The sequence below is a fragment of the Ctenopharyngodon idella genome, chromosome 20, assembly GCF_019924925.1.
Source record: "Ctenopharyngodon idella isolate HZGC_01 chromosome 20, HZGC01, whole genome shotgun sequence".
Classification (NCBI taxonomy): Eukaryota; Metazoa; Chordata; class Actinopteri; order Cypriniformes; family Xenocyprididae; genus Ctenopharyngodon; species Ctenopharyngodon idella.
In genome coordinates, this window is record NC_067239.1 from 12,295,518 (window position 1) to 12,316,707 (window position 21,190).

General features: G+C 36.9%; 1 protein-coding gene across 1 annotated transcript; it reads left to right on the plus strand.

Annotated features, from left to right (window-relative positions):
* Positions 1-607: 607 nt before the first annotated feature.
* Positions 608-19,323, plus strand: si:dkey-119m7.4 (uncharacterized protein LOC560629 homolog). The gene is made up of 10 exons (XM_051876127.1): positions 608-1,303; positions 2,074-2,177; positions 4,363-4,517; positions 6,701-6,869; positions 9,960-10,086; positions 11,609-11,715; positions 12,433-12,644; positions 13,487-13,595; positions 15,071-15,283; positions 15,914-19,323. Exons 1-10 carry the CDS (start codon positions 944-946, stop codon positions 15,963-15,965), a joined length of 1,608 nt encoding a protein of 535 aa, XP_051732087.1. The 5' UTR covers positions 608-943; the 3' UTR covers positions 15,966-19,323.
* Positions 19,324-21,190: the final 1,867 nt, after the last annotated feature.

A 21,190-nucleotide genomic window follows, 5' to 3' on the forward strand; every position in this document is an offset into this window, starting at 1 on the left:
CTTTAACAGCCCAGGAGACTTAGAGATAGTTCACTCAGAAATAAAAATTCTGTCATCATTTACTCACCCTCAACAACAATAGGGCCCATCAACTGTTTGGTTACCCATATTCTTCAAAATATCTTCTTTTGTGTTCAGCAGAAGAAAGAAATTCATACATGTTTGGAACAACTTGAGGGTGAGTTACTGATGACAAAATTTTCATTTTTGGGTGAACTATCCCTTTAATTCTTGTGTGTAAAGTATTGAAAAGAAATTGCTGATGTTGACTGACAGAGATGACAAACTAAAAATGAAACCTCATTTCCTTTCTCTTACACTTCCTCCCTTTCCTCTCACACAGAAATAAAGTCTGTGAATGAAACAAAAAGAAAGAGGAAGAAGCAAGTTGGGGGGGGGGGGGGGGGGGTTTGGGGGTTGAAACGAAGACGAGAGGTTGAAAGTAATCCTCCTCTTGTAGAGTAGATAATCTCCACCCCTTCACTCAGTGGTCCCACCCCCTCATGCTCACTGGCTCATTTCAGATTTCTGGGTCACTCCCAGCCCTCCCCTCCATATATTTCCCTCAAACAACCCAAACAGCCAGAACTCTGCTGCAGCACTCTCCACCTCTCTTTCTCCCTCCCTCTCTCTCTCTCTCTCTCTCTCTCTCTCTCTCTCGTTCTATCTGCTACAGGTGTGAGGAGAACTATACCGGCCATGCTACAGGTGTGAGGAGAACTACACCAGCCATTAGCAGGCGCCTGTCCCTCCCGGCCAAAACCAGACCTCCATCACATAGCATTAATAATATCATAATACTGACCTGACATCATCTAGAGCATTACGCATATATACACTTACACACCAACTTCTGTTGTGTTCTAAGACTCGTGTGCCCAGTCAGCTTCACCTGAATAGATACAGTGTGAGTTTTCACGAAGTGACATTCAGGACAGGCAGGATGAATTTTGACGAGGTCCTGGACCAGATCGGAGGGTTTGGACGCTTCCAGAAGACGCTTTATGTGTGGATCTGTCTGCCACAGATCTTCTTGGCCTTCCACATGTTGGTATCTGTCTTCACTGGGGCCGTGCCCCCTCACCTGTGCAGATCCGCCTGGCCAACAGGCAACAGTGGTGGCCCTGGGCTGGGCCTCAACTTCAGCATTGCTCCTGGGGAGTCCTGCACGTCCTTTCAGGATGGCCTTTTGTCCCAGCTTAATCATAGTCCACCAATTACTGAGCACCTGTCCACCTCAAACAGCTGCGCAGGAGGATGGGAGTTCAGCAAGGAAGTCTTTCTCAGCACTATTGTCACAGAGGTGAGTACTAATCTCAAAAGATTTCGGTTGTATAACAGGATGTGGTATTTTTTGTGATGCAACATGCAAAACGCTTCTAGCATTAAACTTTCTTAGTCTCTCTCTCTCTTTCTGGTGCTATCGGAGCCAGTCATGTATTGTGGTTTAGATGGTTTGGGTGCAGACTGCATTGAGAGTTTCTGGCCTCCTGTAGTGAAGGCATCTAAGTCTGCTTCATTAAAGAGGTGTAGCTCACAGGACTGCAAGATGGACCAATGGAACTGCGTTCCTTTTGCAACATGTGACCGTCGATATGGTTTGCTCACAGCAGGACCTCTTGGCAGAACCTTCTTTGATTTACAAACACTGGATCTTGGCCCAACCTCACAACAGGGGCTGACTATCTGATACTGCTCTCTGCTGTACAACTGCTGGGCTAAGGTGGAGGAAAGGTCTGGGGAAGGGGCGCAGTCCAGGTGTATAGTGAGAAGAGAAAGTTTCTAAACCAAAGTAATTCTAAGATCCTGCCAAAGACACTCTACTTTGTGGTGAAGGGAGATGAGAGTTAATTCCGAAATGTGATGCTGAAATAATTATGTACACTGAAAAAAAAAAAATGCAAAAATTGTTCATTTAGTGGTACAACAGCTTGTCACTGCATGGGGCAGTACCCTCAAAGGGACATCTTTGTACCTTACTTAGCCCTAAAAGTTTCATAGTAGTTTTCACCTTGTATGTTTATGAAGTATAACTGATTCCTTTTCTTTTTTCCTTGTCACCTTATATTACAGTGGGATCTTGTGTGTGAAAATGCCACTCTGAACAACATTGGCTCTTCTATCTACATGTTTGGGCTGCTGGTTGGAGCTGTGCTGTTTGGTGCCCTTGCTGATAAGTAAGTAGAAGAACTTCAAGGTAACTTTAAATGTGTACAAAACTTTTGCATGCCTGGACAAGAGCTTAAATACCAGGAAGGTTTTGGATATTTCTCATAAACAGGTTCTCTGGAAAAATCTACACACACACACACACACACACACACACACACACACACACACACACACACACACACACACACACACACACACACACACACACACACACACACACACACACACACACACACACAAAAACACTCCCGTTCAGCTCAACACAGCAAATCAGCAAGCTGACAAATGTGACTCTGTTTGTGAGAAACACAGTTCATGCTCGGTCACACTTCTGAGACATCTGGGAGGGCTTCTGTCCTGTATGTCGACTTCTATTTAAGTGGTCTTGTTTTTATTTACTGATATTTATAGAGAGAAGTGGTGATCTGACTTGAAATGCCTTCTTGTACTGTAGCTAAATCAGAAGATTTCTGAGGTATTGGAAAAGCAGTGGTTTTAGAGAGCGGCTCTAATAAGCAGCACATGTTCACATTTCAGAGTTGAAGAGACAATAGCAGCACTGTGGTGTGAAAACATTAACTGCTGAATGAACTGAAGGGAGAATGTAGGATGGAATTCTTTAAAATACTCGAAAGACTACAGACGTTGATATATGAGACTGTGAACCATCTATGACAGTGCTTGCTTCAACCCAGATTTTTTTTACCCAGATTTTACGCTGGACCCAAAATAGTGCCAAAATAGTTTACTGCTCAAAATTAAACTTTAGTTTCATTCTCTTGGCAGTCACTAATTCACTGCACAAACAATATGGTCAGCACAAATCATGCTTATCCTCAATGCAAGTAAACATATGTTTAATGTAGTCTGGGTCATATGATTTTAAGCCAAAATGTTATAAGTACTCCTCGTTACAGACTGTAGCACAATAACATAAAGGATCAAATCCACTGCATAGTGTGTTTTCATGACAGACTGGATGTTTTAATGTGCAGAAAAATTTAATTTGCTGTGTGCTCTATAGTGTGTAGCAATATTTGTCTAAACAAACAGAGTCAAGTGTGCAGTAATAGTTTTCTTTCTTTGAACAATTTATATTATTTTGTGTTATTAGAGCCACATTTCATGAATTTCCAATGTAAAGGCGCACTATTACTTAAATACCTCAAAGCTGTGCAAATGCAGTCAAGAAAGTTTAGTAAAGATGTTTGTGCACATTAAAAACATCCTCTACATCTGTAGACTGTAGCAAGGACCCTCTCAAATATTAGGTTTGAGATTGATTGGATGCATTGCCTTTGAAATCAAAAGATGATATGTTTTTAAATGTTACTGTATACATTTTGTGGCAGGCTATTTTATTCAAAGCAGCTTACATTGCATCCTAGGGGTATTCATTTGATCAGTCCAAGCATTACGTGGTAATCAAACTCATAACTTTTGTGTTATTAGCACCATTGTTTACTGTTTGAGCTACAGGAACACTTGAAATTTATACGCAATTTCAGAACAGACCAGTCCAGTCCACCCTTGTGAAAAAGAAGTACACTTTAGCATACTTTTAAAAAGAGTACTTATTATGGAAATAATAAAAGAATTTTCTTAAGTGTGAACTGAATGTAATGTTTCCGGCTCCTTAATTGCATGTTATTTACAATTAAATCAAAACTTTATATTTAATGCAATTAGTTGAACGTAAGAGTGTTTTTTGACCCACTTAAGTAGGACTCAAATACATCTTATTTCATAATTACTTTCATTGTCTTTGAAATATGGTAAACTAAAATATACTTGAATATCAATTCTACTGAACCTTGCATGTCATGAATTTAAATATATTTGTAATTACACGTAAGTAATGATGAAGTTGCAATTACAGTGCATTTAAAATATATTAACCTTAATTATATTATCAAATAACACACTAGTTTATTTCAAGCATGACGAAAGATAATCAAAAAATTACTTAAGTGGCCTTTTATTACCTTAATATTATATTCTCTGCAAGTATTTCTTTTAAAAACAAACTTTTAAGATCTGTGTACAAGTGTACTGTACAATCAATACAATTAAGCACACTTGTTTTTCACAAGGGTAGACACATCAGAACCTCTTATGAATGACTACTGCATCTTGAGCTTAATCACACAGTGTATCAATGAAATGAACTACGGTTCTGTGCTGTTTCAGGTATGGCCGCAGAATTATCATATTGACTGGTTTAGCAGTACAGGCCATCTTTGGAGTGGGGGTCGCTTTCGCCCCAAATTTCTACATTTATGTCCTGCTTCGCTTCGTGGTGGGCATGACTGTGTCTGCAGTGATCATGAATGCATTTGTGTTGGGTAAGTAATAGATACACTAAAGACTCCAATATCTTGTTCTACTTTGTCAAGCTTTCTGGAGCTAGAGAAAATGGACTGTTAAAAAGAAATTGTAGCAAACCTTATCATTTTAGTAGTGAGAAGATATTCTTGATAATTATATGGTAACACTTCATAATACTGTTCCAACATTAATGAATAACTACACAGGAACAAATGAGTAACGCAATATTAAAGGTGCAATATGTAAGATTTTTGCAGTAAAATATCCAAAAACCACTAGGCCAGTGTTATATATTTTGTTCACTTGAGTACTTACAATATCCCAAATGTTTCCAACTATTTGTAAATCATGAGAAAACTAATTGTTGTTATATAGCTCAACACGTTTAGTCTTATTGTTTAAATCTAATTTTCTTGATTTTTTTTGCAAGTACCATGCTTTACCATGCCTCAGAGAAAAACACTATTTTGTCAAGTAGCTAACATAGCATAATCACTTGCAGCTTTATTTTTAGTAACAGTAATACAGAATTTTCTCCATCATACAATACGTTTTAAAATTAATTGCATGCCATTTATCAACACAAGCCATCCAGCATTGATATTCGATATATATATATATAAAAGCATATATAAAATCGATCTAGTTTACTGCAGTGTGTCTCAAACAAGTGTCTCACAGCAGCCACCGAGCGAACGCACAGAGTAACGTTATAACATAATTTTCAACGCTCTTAAATGTATCTAATATGATAAACAGAGCTGCGTTACCTCATACTCATGACCGGAAAAGCTGAAGCGGCGCCGGCGACTGTGGCATAATAAAAGTTCCGCTGCCCGTGAGGCGTGTGTTGCGCAATTGCTCCAGCGGCCTTGTTCAGCTCCCACAACACTCGGTCCTGCTCTGCTTCATACTACAATAACGTTAATAATCGCATCCATGAACATGATTTCTTCCCAAGTCCTATCGCTATTCTTTTGCACCATCCATTGTGGTGAAGACCACATGTCCCAAGATTCCACGCTCAAACGCCATCAAGCTACGCCTTTGTTTTGAATAGGCCTCTAACGGCCTCTAACGACCTCTAGCGGACAGAAATCCTACATACTGCACCTTTAACATTCTAGTGACTGCTATAAACTAACAAAAAACACTGATGAACGAATTAGTAAGTTAAAGCGATCAGTTGAATGCTGTAGTTCACTATTAGCTAATCAGTAAATTCTTTTTCATACTACTAAGGGACTACTAAGAACTATTATAAACAGGTTCATAATTAATGTGAATAATGCATAATGTATAATTAATTCTAAAGTGAAGATCATGGTAACCCACTAGTAATGACCCATATTACCAAATCCTTCAGAATGAATTACTAATTATTTGGAACGGTATTCTAAAGTGAAAAGCATGGTAACTCTCTAGTAATGACTGGATACATTGTAAACTTTTGAGGTTTTGGATAGTAATGACTCACATCCTTCTAAAGGAATTTTCTAAAGGAATTTTCTAAAGTGAAGATCATGGTAGCCCACTAGTAATGTTACCAAATCCATCAGAAGGAATTACTATCCAAAACCTTACAAAAATCTCAAAAGCTTACAATGACTTCCACATAACTAGTAATTCATTCTGAAGGATTTGGTAATACTTGAATCATTACTAGTGGGTTACCATGATCTTCATTTTTGAATTAATTATACATTATGCATTGTTAACATTAATTATGAACATGTATATAGTAGTTCTTAGTAGTCCTCTGGGAGGTATGAAAATAATAGTAATTACTGATTAGCTAATAGTGAACTACCGCATTCAACTGATCGCTATTACTTACTAATTCGTTAATAAAAGTTTCTTGTTAGTTAATAGTAGTTACTAGTAGTTAATATTGCATTACTCATTTGTTCCTGTTATTCATTAATGACGGAACAGTATTCTAAAGTGTTATCCTATATGTATATTCAAACTGTATGTGGTCCAAGAGTACACTCAATCAGAATCTGAGATAATGTTTATTCTGGCCCAGTCAGTGTCTAGCGATTTGAAAACAGTGGGGTACTGATTGTTGGTTGAATATAGATAAATAAGTGGTGGGAAAGCTCAACTACCTCTCAATTGGTTCTGGGACTGGGACTTTCTGGTTTACTGTGAGTGGAGCTTATCGTCTAATGTCTGCATTTGTCTTTTAATTCTGCAGGTACTGAGTGGACGGGCCGCAAAAAGCGCATGCTGGCAGGTGTCATTACAGATTATTTCTTTGGTTTTGGCTATATCCTCCTTGCAGGGGTGGCCTATCTCATCCGAGACTGGCGCAAACTGCAGTTGGCCATATCTGCCCCCGGCTTCCTCTTCCTGTTCTACATCTGGTGAGTTGCAGAAGAGCTGAAAACTCTTTCACACACTCTTAAAAACTTTTGTGTGAAATTACAGCATATTCCAGGTTAATAATTGCATTGCTTTCACAGTAATTTCACAGTAGGACCTCTCTTATATCTAAATACACTCTCAAAAATTTATTGTAAAATCTACTTTACTGCCAATTTCAGTTAAGTTTTTACAATCGTAGTGTAAAAAAGCTTGGTTTTACTGTGAGTTTACAGTATTGGAAAACAAAAATTATTGTAAACAAACAATATCATACTGTATTCCTACGGTGCATATGTACTAGGAAGTTACCAAGCATGTAATTCAGCATGAATAGATTATGCTGTAGAGTTTTATGATACTGGTTTAATCTGTGCTGCTGAACTTATTTTTGTTTCACTTTTAGCAGTTTGTGTTGCTTGTTTATTTTGTAATGTTCAGAGTTTATCTTTTTTTATTATTATTATTTGTTGAGTGTCACCATTGTTGTGTTTTGTAGTATTGATATATTGATGTCTGTGCATATGTGATGCTAATAAGAAAAAAAGTCTTGTGTTGCAAGATGATGTCACACCTTTCAAAGATAAATCTCAGCAGTTGCTTCACAATTATGAAAGATCAATCTACAAACAGTTATGAACTTGAAATAAAATATTGGCAAATCTTCATGCTAAGAATCGTTTGACTTACTTAAAATCAGCCAGTTAACTTATTTTATATTTAGCTTGTCAATGTTTTAACAAATGTTTCCATTTGTTACACTTCGCTAGATCAGAAATTTGAATATGAATATACAAGATCCAAGGATCCCAAGCAAATGGAACACTAATCACCATTATGGTTACTTCAAAACAATTACAGTAGTAGACAGAATAATTTCTTACAGTGGCATGGTTAAAGACAACTTTATAATGTAAATTCACAGTAAAACAAGAGCAGTAAATTACTGTGATATAAGTATAATTTTGCTTTTCATTAACAGTAATTAGTAAGAAAATGACCCAGCATGCATTAATTTCACAGTAAATTTCTGACTACAGTAATTTATTGTAAAATAATACTCTTTAATCCTGTAAATTCCTGGCAACTTTTTACAGTGCAGGAAACACAAATAGGCCACAAGGACATATATTCACTTCTGTAATACTGCACAGGCAAAGGGAAGAAGAGAGCGGAAGAGAAAAATTTGGGGATGTTTAAAAAAACAAAACAACAACAACAACAAAAAAAAAAGTTTAATTGTTTTGATATATTTATTGACAGAAAACGAACTGTTTTTATATAGCTCAACATGTTTAGTCTTATTGTTTAAATCTAATGTTCTTGATTTTTTTGCGAGTACCATGCTTTACCATGCCTCAGAGAAAAACACTATTTTGTCAAGTAGCTAACATAATCAGATGCAGCTTTATTTTTAGTAACAGTAATACAAAATTTTCTCCATCATACAATACGTTTTAAAATTAATTGCAAGCCGTTTATCAACACAAGCCATCCAGCATTGATATTCTAAAATCGATCTAGTTTACTGCAGTGTGTCTCAAACAAGTGTCTCATAGCAGCCACCGAGCGAACGCACAGAGTAACATTATAACATAATTTTCAACATTCTCAAATGTATGTAATATGATAAACAGAGGTGCGTTACCTCATACTCATGACCGGAAAAGCTGAAGCGGCGCCGGCGACTGTGGCATAATAAAAGTTTCGCTGCCTGTGAGGCGTGTGTTGCGCAATTGCTCCAGCGGCCTCGTTTAGCTCCCACAACACTCAGTCCTGCTCTGCTTCATACTACAATAACGTTAATAATCGCATCCATGAACATGATTTCTTCCCGAGTCCTATCACTATTCTTTTGCACCGTCCGTTGAGGTGAAGACCACATGTCCCAAGATTCCGCGCTCAAATTTGGCATCATCAAGCTTTCGCCTTTGTTTTGAATAGGCCTCTAGCGACCTCTAGCGGACAGAAATCCTACATACTGCACCTTTAACATTCTAGTAACTGCTATAAACTAACAAGAAACACTGATGAACGAATTAGTAAGTTATAGCAATCAGAATGAATTACTAATTATTTGGAACGGTATTCTAAAGTGAAAAGCATGGTAACTCTCTAGTAATGACTGGATGTTTGACTCTTTAATCCTGTAAATTTCTGGCAACTTTTTACAGTGCAGGAAACACAAATAGGCCACAAGGACATATATTCACTTCTGTAATACTGCACAGGCAAAGGGAAGGAGAGAGCGGAAGAGAAAAATTTGGGGATGTTTAAAAAAAAAAAAAAAAAAAAATTAGACCAAAGCTAGGTTACCCAATATATATTCAAACTGTACTGTTGTCCAAAAGCACTTTGCATATGTTAAATTAAAAAAATATTTTTGATAGACCCTAATTGTATGTTCTTCAGTGTGCAGACAATTTGGGCTATTTGGTTGATAGAACGTTTTACACACCTGAGAATGGGCTGGTTATTTTTCTTTTTGAGTGCATACAATATCTTTTTTGACAAGTTAACTTTAATGCCATTCATTCTGAACTTATGGCTATTTTGTCACAGAAACCGTTCTCATGTCTGCTCCATGAATTTTCGGCTGTGCTTGCACATTCAGATTTAGTGGCGAAAACCACATAGTTACAGTGATGGACCACGCCAATGTTCCAGAGTGATGTCACATGGCATTTATGATTCAGGCGATAGGCTCAAAAAGGTATGGTTTTACGTAAAAGGTTTCAGATTTCAAATTGCATATTTCTGGGGGAAATGCACCAGCCAAACAACAGCAACTGAAATTAATGGAATGCATACATATTTGAATGCTTTCTCTAGGTATTACAGACCTCCTTGGTGTGAACTTGAGGGAAACTGACTTCCAAAAGGAACTGCAAAAACCTAGTTAGCTCTGGGAAAATATCTTTTATCATTTCTTTTCCAGATGTCATGACTGATATTTTGTATCTAATGTAATTACATGTGACATGTGTCCAAAATTGTCCAGGTACTTTTTTTTACAGCCACTGGAGCCTGTGTTCTTGCATGAGCACATGTGTTCCTGTTATTCATGTATTTTTTTCTATGTGTATACTCAGGGTACTTCCTAAGTCTGCCCGTTGGTTAATGGCCAGTAAGAAGCATGAAGAAGCATTGGATCTGATTCGTAAGGCAGCACTTATTAATGGCAAACCTCTGGTGGACAGCGACATTGAACTCTGTCAGGTCTGGCATACTCTGGCATACTGACATGACTGTTTGACTATTACTGACATGTAAAGTGAACAAACCAAAGCTTGTATTGAACCTTCTTTTCAAAGAAGAATTATAGCATCTGTTTTGACTTCACTCCTCCTACGCTTCAGGCACTGTCATTATGTGCCCACTGGCACAGACAGTTGGCACAACACAACATGGGAATGGATTTAGCTGGGAAATAGCTGAAAAAAATCTTAAAGGGTTAATAATTTGTCATCATTCATCATCCTTATGTCACTTCTAATCCCATGGATCAAATTGAAAAATAATGCACTGACTGCTCTTTGCCATGAAATACAACAAATGGGAACCACGAGCTTAAAAAACAACACAAACATCCTATATAGCCAGGATTTTCAAACCCTTCCAAGAGCCTCCGCAGCATTGCTCATTTTAGATCTCCCTTATTTAACAAAACTGGATAAATTCATGAGCGGATTAGTAGGGTCCTTCATGACCTGAAATGGGTGTGTCCAATAAGGGAAACATAAAAGAAGTGCAAAAATGGTGTAGCAACAGATCTTAGTAGCGACAGATGTTTTCTTCCAAACTGTGACAGACATCTGAGTGAAACAGATTATTGAAAAAGTTGTTGATTAGATAGAGGAAGATCTGAATGTGAGCTTGCAGTCGATGGTTAGAAAAGGGGAAGGGTCTAAGCAGACTAACTGGAGAAGTCTGAAAGTTAGGGCAGAGATGACAAATGCCTAACCCACCACCAACCTTAACCTTTGACACCACTTTGTTGGTTCTTGAAGTGAACTTTTGCCTGTATGGCAATTAGATTTAGTCTGCCACTGTGAATTTGAGAATGTGAATATTGATTGACACGGCTGGTGTGCAATACCTGAGTTGTTCTAGGTGTGGCACTTCTCATCCTGTGTGCAACCATCTGCCAAGGATTCTAAAAAATAGTACAATGTTTAGGAGCTCATTGGATGAAAAGACTACAAATGAATAACAATTTTGGTCTGTTTTTCACACATATGGCTTCAGTAGAGTTACAATATAGTGGACTATGGACTGCTTTTATTATACTTTCATATTGCATTTGTGTCCATTTGTATCTTGTAAAAGTTTCAGTCCACATTCATTGTAATTGAATGGAGCAGCGATGAGTACATTTTTGTGTTCCACTGGGGGGAAAGGCATACAGATTTGAAACATAATAGAAGAATTTTTGGATGAACTTACAATACAAGCTGTTCATTGCTTTAAATGCTGTTCTAGTTTAAATGGTTGACTCTTTTAATCACTAGCTAGTAGTCTAGCTTGCCAACCACCCAAACCAATTTGGACCAGTTTATAGTCATCTTTTCCAGTAGGGCTATGGAGTTGTATTTGCATTTTATCTGGGATGTAAGTATAGTTGAGAGTACAGTTCTTTTCAGATAGGAATATTCAAAATAGTCTCAGTCTCCAACTTCTACTATGGAGGTATGTAGTTTAAGAATGCCTTAAGTTAAAATGGGTTTGTTTTGTTTTGCAGAGCCCTAAAAACTCAGAGAAACTGCAAGACCTGAGGAAGTACACTGTCATCGATCTGGTCCGAACGCCCAGAATGAGGAAGCAGTCCCTCATTCTCTTCTACTTGTGGTAAAAATGCACAGTTAATGGTAAACAACCCAATTTAAATTGGGTTGAGAATTAATTATTTAACAGTTGGACTTTATGAACTTTTAGGAACCCTTGTTCCTATGTTCAAAGTTCAGGTCTAGAATTCTCAGTGTAAAAATGAAAAAAAAAAAAAGCCTGAAAGAAAAATGAAAGAAACAGTATGAATTTGCAGCTAATTTGCAGCTATTGAGAAAAGAGAAGTGATACAAGAGTAAGAGATAAAAAGACAGCTAACAATAACATCTAGTCTTCCCTGGACCTTCAAATTACTTGAACTTTATAGGATGACTCCAAAACTCTCAGTCTTAAGAACACTCCCTGTTTTTTCTAATAGTCTAATAGGAAAAAGGTCCAGTTGCACAACCACCTCTAAATAAATAAATAACAATAGAGCAAACCTCATATTAAAACACTACAGTGAACTGTTCACAAAAGCTGTTGAAGAAACTGCAGGGCTTTTTTTTTGGTTGGGGAAATGCTCTCATTTCCCTAAGTTTTGCATGTTTCTCTTTTATGTTTCATAATAATAATAGTAATAATAATAATAAAACCTTCTGCTGTAGTTCTGAAGTTGGCTCATTCCATTATTCATTTTTAAAACTTCGGAGTTCTAAGGGTGCTTCATAACAGGAATTACCTAGTTTCCTGCTTCACAAGATGGTGGCATTTGATTATGCTGATTTTGTTTTTTTATAGGTTTGTGAACGTCCTGGTGTACTATGGGCTGTCACTCAATATTTCAGATTTTGGTATGAATATCTACCTGACACAGATGATCTTTGGCTTGGTGGAGATGCCAGCACGTACCATTACTCTCTTCACCCTAAACCGCTCACGCAGGATATCCCAGTCAGCATTCTTGGCAGTAGGTGGCCTGGCCTGCCTTCTAACCATATTCATTCCAGATGGTAGGTGAAAAACCAAACCTTTACTTAAAATCACTTGGACTCTAAAGGTCCCCTTTTTCACTGGTTGTTATAATCTAATTTTGCACCAGTTATTTTTGTTCTGCATCAGACTTTACCAGACTAAGTTGCTGTTCTTCTGAAAACTTTAGTTGGTCACAGACATTATGCCTTTTACATTAGTGTTTCCTGGTTTGAGATCTGCAGGTTTTAGGGGCCAATGCAGAGCCTTTTTTTCCAGCCCCGAACCACCTTTTCTGTGGTAGAAACAGTTACAGATTGAGCACCAGTTCTGGCACACTGTTGGTGTAAAATGAAGGAGGAGCATGTTAATTGTTTCGCCAAGCACTTTACAATACTGTATCTAGAAATTCACAACATTTCACATTTAAGAACATCCTTTTCCTACAGTATGTGGTTTCTTGCTGACGCTCTGGAAAATTAAAGAAACCCCAAAGATGTTGGCATGTAATGTAACAGTGTGCATGAAATACCATTGGTTTTACTTGATACATAATAATAATTCCCTCCAATAAACAGACCACAGGCTCCATTTGATGTAATGATGTCATAGCTCCTCAGTGATCATGCCATTGTTTATTACTGTTGATGGGCCAGAAGCCTGGAGAATTCTGGGCCACATTTAAAAACCTGGACTTATGCAAACTGTTTATATAACTCACTCATTTGGAAAAAAGTGATACCATAATTGAAATAAGGATTCAGAATGAAAATTAGTGTGGGTAACCTTCTCCTCCAGGCAATCAGGTGTTGTGAAACAAGACCAGAGACCATCTCTTTCTTTCATAACAAGCATCATTCATCCATAATTTCTGTCCTCATAGATCTGTCCATTGTTCGCACTGTACTTGCGATGGTGGGCAAGTTTGGCATCACTGCATCACTGTCCATTGTGTACATTTACTCAGCAGAGGTCTTCCCAACTGTCATCAGGTGAGCAAGGGCAAGTGTTTCATAAAGTGTGATAACTTTCTACCCAAAGCTGCATGACTTTCTTTAAATATGAAAAATATGAAAAACTTCGATAGTAATATTAATGCAGATTAAAAATATTGTAAGGTTTTATAATCTGAGCTGTTCCAAAAAACTAGTGTGTTACCCCATTGTATACTGCTCACACTCTGCTGAAAAAAACAAAAACAGCCTAAGATTGTTAGTTGGTCTCCTAGTTTGGCAAAGCTAGATAGGTGTGTTTTGATGGCATTATAAGAGTTTTGGGCACTTTTTTTTTTTTTACCTGGTTAGGCTGAAAGGTAAATAAGATAAACACCAGCTTGGCCAAGATTTCAGACCAACAAGACCGTCTTGGCTGGTTTAAGCTGTTTAACACTCCATATAGACAGCAACTCATGCACATCATAATAAAACTACTAAAAAGAAATGCACAGGAGATTTGACTAACACATATAATTTATTCCAATAGCGGTTAGCATATGTATGTTGCTATGTTAACAATATGATGCTTTTTTTTTATTATTAAAAAACGTGACACTTCTATTTTTTAAACAGTTTATGACTACAATTTAAGGTTTTGTTTCAGTGCAGATTAATTATTGTTTTGATGTAAATGTGATAGTCCTCACCAACTTTGCAAGTACATATCAACCTATTCTACTAACCCTAACCCAGTGTTTCTCAAACTTTTTCTACCATTCCCCACTTTGGAGGTAGGGAAAGCCGCTCCTCGGCTACTAACGAGTCTGCACCTCGTCTACTGACCACTACAAGCCATTTATTTTTTCAAGTTGCATGCGACGGTTGTTTAAAGCAAGTTGTTTTAAAAAAAGCCGCATGAACAAATGATATTGCGGTGGCTGTTACTGACTATTTAAATCTAGCGGGTTTGGTGTCTTGTGTTTCAAATCCAATTACACTGATAGTGACGATTCTCTCTGATCAATCAGTGATCTGCAGTGTTTACACGTCACATTTAGTATCGGTACGGCACGCTTGGAACCTCAACCAAGGTTGTACTATTTAAGCAAGCCGTACCGTTCCATACCGAGCCATCACATGCAGTGGAAAAGCGCCAAAAAGTGAGCCATACCAAACCACACCATGCAGTGGAAAAGCGCCATTATAAATGCAGTGACAGTCCCCATGGATCAATGTGAAGTTTACTGCTTTGCTAAAAAACACAGACTCTCAGTTCATTAATTGCCATACTGTGGTTTGGTTGGTAGTGCTTATCCTTAACTACTACACCACCACCCTCAAGTTTGTAACTGAACTCATGCTAAAAAGTACTGTATAGTCAAATATCATGTGATGTGATTGGCATTTAGTGTCACGTCTCTCAGCATATTCACTTTCAATTGTGTTAGTTCAGACCTGGACACAGTTTTGCAAAGACTCCCCATTGTTCACTTGAGATGTGATATACAGAAACATGTCTTTCTTTTTCTCAGACAAAACGGCATAGGTATGGGTTCGATGTGCGCACGGGCAGGTGGAGTGATTGCACCCATCATCTCCCTCATGAGAAACATCAGCCATCATGCCCCCATGGTGGTATTCGGCCTGTGCCCACTCATAGGTGCCGCCCTCACTATGTTTCTGCCTGAGACAGCCCATAATCCTCTGCCAGACACTATAGAGGATGTGGAGAGCACCAGCTTCAGGTGAGACACCGCAGAGCCATGAGCTCTATACCAAATATATAAATGTTTTCATTCATTAGTTCTATGCAAGTAATTACCAATATTCATTAGATCAAAATTCACTTTGTTTCAGCCCTAATCCATTCTGCAGATTCTCCCCCCAAATCCACACAGAAGTGCTGAAAACAGCAGCAGATTCCATCTGAGCCTAGTTTTTCATTTATCCTTAGAGATTTCATAAATGTGAAATCCTGCAGTTTACAAAGTTTTATTAAGGTTCAAACACCTTTTGGGAGACTGTTGATTAGTTTCTTGTTGTTTTGAGTAGTTTATTTTGACATGTGGTGGTTAGTTGTTGACACTTATAGTATAGACACTTATAGGACTGTAAAATGTTGCCAGCACCCTCAGCAAGGACATTTTAAAATTGTTTTCTCTGCCTGGTTTTGGAGGGTTTTTCCCCCCTTTTCTTTTTTTTTTAAACAAGGAAGGCTGGATGGATCATAAACCACGGATCAAAACATCGAAGCTATTTAAGCGTCTCAAGAAAACCACAATATTTTATTAAGAACATATTTTATTCAGAGCAGATCACAGTTAAACCTAATACAAATGAAATGTGGTTGATCTTTGCCCTCATTTGCCTTACAGGACTACAGCTGAGAAGTCACAACATGCTTTGTATGAAGAGTGTCCCAAATAGAACCCCGACATCATCCTCTGAACAGTCGGCCCAAATTGATCTCTCTCCAAACAACCATTTCGGAAGGAAAGACTTTTCATGTGTTGTTTCCAACTCTTCTTTCCAGGAGTACTTGAATGTAGTCAGGCAAGTGGTAATGGAATGCAGCCAAATGCAGTGCTTGTATGAAGGCAAGAGAAAAACATTACTGAGACTGGATTTTGGAAGCAGTTTTATTACAATATTACAATAATATATATTGCTATGACGGCAAGGTCTGAATCTCCAGCTATGTTTCACTCTGCCTGCTGGGTTTGTGAATATAAAATTAACTGTAATATTTTTGTATATGTGCAGTTATAAGCAGCATCTTTTCTTTTTTTCTTTTCTTTTCTTTTCTTTTTTTTAAATGAAAAAAAAAAGAAAAGAAAAAAGGTTGCGATAACTTGAAAAAATAAGGCAAGCTATCACATTCAACTTAGGTTAACTCAACTAATTCAACTTTAATTCCAGTTAAAGTTAACTTAAATACTTTTCTTTATCTAATGAGTAACGGGTAGTTTTTTTAACTTAAAAATTCTTGTCAAAGCAACTAAAGAATGTTTAACATTTAACAATGCAAGCAGCTACAATCCTTGTTTTTTTATCTCTCTGTTTGATTTTTTTAAGCTAACTGCATGATATTAACATTATTTTCCTTTTAAAACTAAAGGCAAACATTTTACCTGTTTTACTCTGGCAAATATATTGTACACAAAAAGCATTGCAATGAAATGCACATATACACACATATCTCAAACATGGTGATAATCAACAATTGTAATTCACTAAAAATATGAACTCTTGACCACATGACAGTTAAATAACAGTGACACCACCAGCAGCATAAATCAAGCCTGTAATTGCAAACCAGTGATCATTTTTAGATTAGTACATATTTGTTTTCAAGCTGCAATGCATGCTGGGAACTAGCACGGCATTATTCAATGTAAAATTAGGTGTGATCAACTTAAAGCAGCACTGCGCAGGCTGATCTGTGTATGACATCAAAGTACTGCGAGAGGGTGGGTGTAGGTTGCCTCAAATGGAGTGAATTAGTTGAGTTAACTTAAGTTGAGAATGATAGGTTGCCTTATTTTTTTCAAGTTAGCTCAACCCTTTTTTTTTTTAAACAGTGACAAGAATGCACTGCAATGCTTCTCACAAACTCATCAACACAAGCTTTTCTCTGTCACCCATCAGTAGCTTACCAGTTTTCACTGGGTGGAAAAACCAATAATACCTTCTGGGATTTACTTTTAAAATGTTTTAAGTGACAAACACAGGAGTGTCTAAACATTTCAGTGTACAATTGTTAAGTCAGAATTTAGCTGCTAAAGTTCAGTTGATGCTGCTGCTGATGGATATTGTAACTATACTATTCTTCAGCCTTCTTGTAATGCCATCAGCTATGTAATCTGTATTGTGAAGACAAAGAATTCCAGTAGCATCAGTGTAATTGGTCACCACCTGGTATTCACGACTCAGTTGACTGGCTCAAAAAAATGGACCTCCTTAGAAGAAATACTAACCTCAACAGAGCCTGTTTTATGCTATTACATACTTAATACTGTTTCCAAACTTCTTAAAGCATTTTGCAATTACCAAATCTCAGTCAGCACTCATGCAGTATTCTTCTAAGGTATAAGTTCTTAAGGGGTTAAGGTCCAGTCATGTTCCTTCAGGATGATTTTCACCCTTCTACTGATTTCTTCTGCTACTACTTCTTTCATTTTTCCAATATCTGTGCACTCATCATCCAACACTAAGAGGAATAGTTAGTCCGTAAATCAAATCAATATAAAAAACTCTAATTTTTTAGCTAACTATCACCACCTTCTGGAGAAAAACGTTACTCGATTCTTGATTATTCTTACTGAACTTTTTTTTTCTTTTTTTTTTTTTCCAGAATCAAATACAACTAAAATGATCCCACTGGGGTCTTCTGTATTTCTACAATATAGTGTTTATGCATTTTATAGGGTATTTATTGAATAATTTCATTTTTATACAAATGAATTACAGGGTTTTGTAAAAAAATTTTATATAACTGAAAATGGATTTAGATATGGCCAAACTATACATTACTAGTAAATTTATTTTATTTTTGTCTCTGTTCTCTGTTACCTGACATGTATTAAATATGTTTTACAAAGTTACATTTGGATTTATGTTATGTTGTTAACAGAACATTGCACAGCAAATTCTGATGATTTACACATGTCACCATGGTGAAGAAGCTGATGAGGTTTCATGGAAATTGTCATGTTGAATGGTCTTGGAAGCAACATTATCTGTATTATTGTGTCCTGTAGCCGTAGGTTGTTTTGTGAAGAGTTTCCATTTGCAAGCACACATACATTACGCATTTCTGGTCATGAAACACTATCCAAAGACTTCACACTACAACTGGCATTTTAATTAGTGTGTGATAGCAGCTGCAGCCTCCTGTCCGAGTGACACTAAACCAGTGTGTTCTCAGACTGAAAACCTTCATACAGTGCCTGCTATCCACATGAAGTTATTTATGACACAAAAAATGGTTCTCTCAAAGTTATGAACGAACATTCTTCCAGTAACATTAATCGAATGTTGTTTCAATGTTATTTGGTCTTCAATAGTCTTCTCATAAAATTAGCACAAAAACGTTATTTATACATAGTTTTAGAAGGTTTTTTAAATGTCCTCATAAAGTTGGGAGAAAACGTTCTTAGAAAATATTGGAACATCCTTTAAACATTAGAACTTAATTAAATTGAAATGAATAAGGTTGTGTGTGCTGTTATAAAAGAACATCCTTGGAACATGGGAAAGTTGGCTGTCAATGTCTTTGTGAAGTGGTCTGATTCACTGATCACATCTGAAGTCTAATCACTGGTCAGAAGTATGTTTTTGTTATTAATTTGTTTTAAAATTGTGCTACTGACCATGTTATAATATAAATTATGAAGACACTCACAGACAATATGAAACGCAACAATATGCGCTTCATGCCAGCATGCAAAACTCATTCATGGCTCCCAGCATGCATTGCAGCATGAAAAAATTATGCAGCTAGATTCTTTTACTATTTATATTTTAATGTTCTTTTATTTTTTTATTGTCATCATTGTTGAGGTTTGTATGATTGATATCCAAGTTTGTCTCAACTTTTACACAAGAGGTTATAGCATTTGTAGAAGATCACTTCAGTGTTACAAGTGTTGAACAGTTGAACTTTTTTTATTCATTAATGTTTCAAATTTGTAACTATTTAAATCAGTCATGAAACTACAGAAAAAGCAGTTATTTAAGCCACTTTGATACAATCATTTGATTTCATTAAAGTAGTTTTTTTTTCCATCTATCTCTTTCTTGAGCAGCGAATGTTCTCTGACACTATTGCAATTGCTGAAAGAGAAATAAGTTAACAAGAATGCATTTTTTTCCCAAATATCCACACAATTGCAAATGTGACACTGATTTTATACAACAGTTCAGCAATCAAAAGGGTAATATTAAGTGATGTCCATTGTAAACACAGTATTGTTAATAGTGTTTGCTCCATTTTGCAACGAAATAATAGTTCCAACGAAAGCTACAGCAGAACAGCAACATGCAGTTGTGTTCGTGAACAAATCTGCTGCTTTGAACTAATCGGGAGAGTCAATGATTCAATGACCCATTCATAAATACAGCCACTTGCTTTGATGCTGAATGAATGACTCAATGACTTACTCATTAAGACACCACCACCTACTGGTGATTTTAGTTTAATGTTTAAAAGCATCACTGTTTTTACCATCATTGCGTGTATCTCTATTGATTTTTTTTAAAAACATTATTTATTTTATAAAGGTATTTATAAAGGTAAAAAAAAAAAAATGCACCTGAAAATCAATTTAAGAGGGCAAATATTGTTCCTTAATGGAAAAGGTGTGACTGCAGTCTAAGTGGAAGAGAGTGGGTAAGCAGAAGATGCAAATGAGGGGTACATAAGTTGCTATCCACAAATGTTTCCCTCTACTTGTAAAGACATATTAATCGAATATCTTTGTGTGACTGAAATCACAGGGGAGCACTGTGTGTGTGTACAGGTTTGGCTATACTTGTGAGGGCCAAATGTCCTCACTTATATAGTGAAATATTATGACAACTGAGTGAGGATATTTTACTGGTCCTCACCAGTTAAAAAGGCTTATAAATCAGCCAAACCATGTTTTTATTTAAATCTAGTGTTTTGCATGTTTCTGTGATGGGTAGGTTTAAGGGTAGGGTTAGTTAGGCGTTAAAAAATATCATTAACCTGGTATAAAATCAATGGAAGTCTATGCAGTGCCCTCACTAATATAGTGAAACAAACATGTGCAATGGCATATAACTGAACAAATCAAACAAACGTAAACAGGTAAAGGTGGGGCCCCCTACTGGGCAGGGCCCATGGGCTCCAGCCCAGTAAAGCCCAATGGAAAGTCCGCCCATGTGTATATGCTATACGCAAAATAGCTAATAAATCAAACCAAGTGATGTAGGTCTAAATGTGAAAATGTAAAATTGCATAACGTTTTCTGTGATGGATAGGTTTAGGGTTAGAAGATTAGAATATACAGAATATACAGTTAGAATATACAGTTTGTACAGTATAAAAGTCATTAAGGATATGGAATGTCCTCATAAGGATACGTGTGTGTGTGTGTGTGTGTGTGTGTGTGTGTGTGGGTGTGTGCGTGTGTGTGTGTTAGAAAAGCATTCTCACCTTCAGTATAGTACAAACGTAACATACAAGAAACTGAATGTAATTCAAGGCCTCGATATACTCAATGCAACGCTAATTTTTCCTTCTTTGCTTATATGTAAAAAGGAGTTGAAAATACCTTTGCAGCAATATACTGTTTACGAACATCCTGACACCGTCCACGCTGTTGAGAGTGACGAATATGAAAATAGGCTATGTGCTGCAAGCTTTCCCTAATAACTATACCAAAATAAACATACAACAAAAATGACAGCGTTGAGAAAACCGCAGTTAAGAAAGCATCTGATCATAGCGACGTGGAAGAGGTAATTACAACTACCCCAGGTGAAAAAAAAGTACACTTTTAAAGTGCTCTGTTTTCGGACACTAATTTTGTACTTAATATACTAAAAATTCTTCTTTAGTACTTCTTAAGATAGTCTTAAGAACATCTAAGTGTACTCAACTGTGCTATTTTGAGACACCATTAACT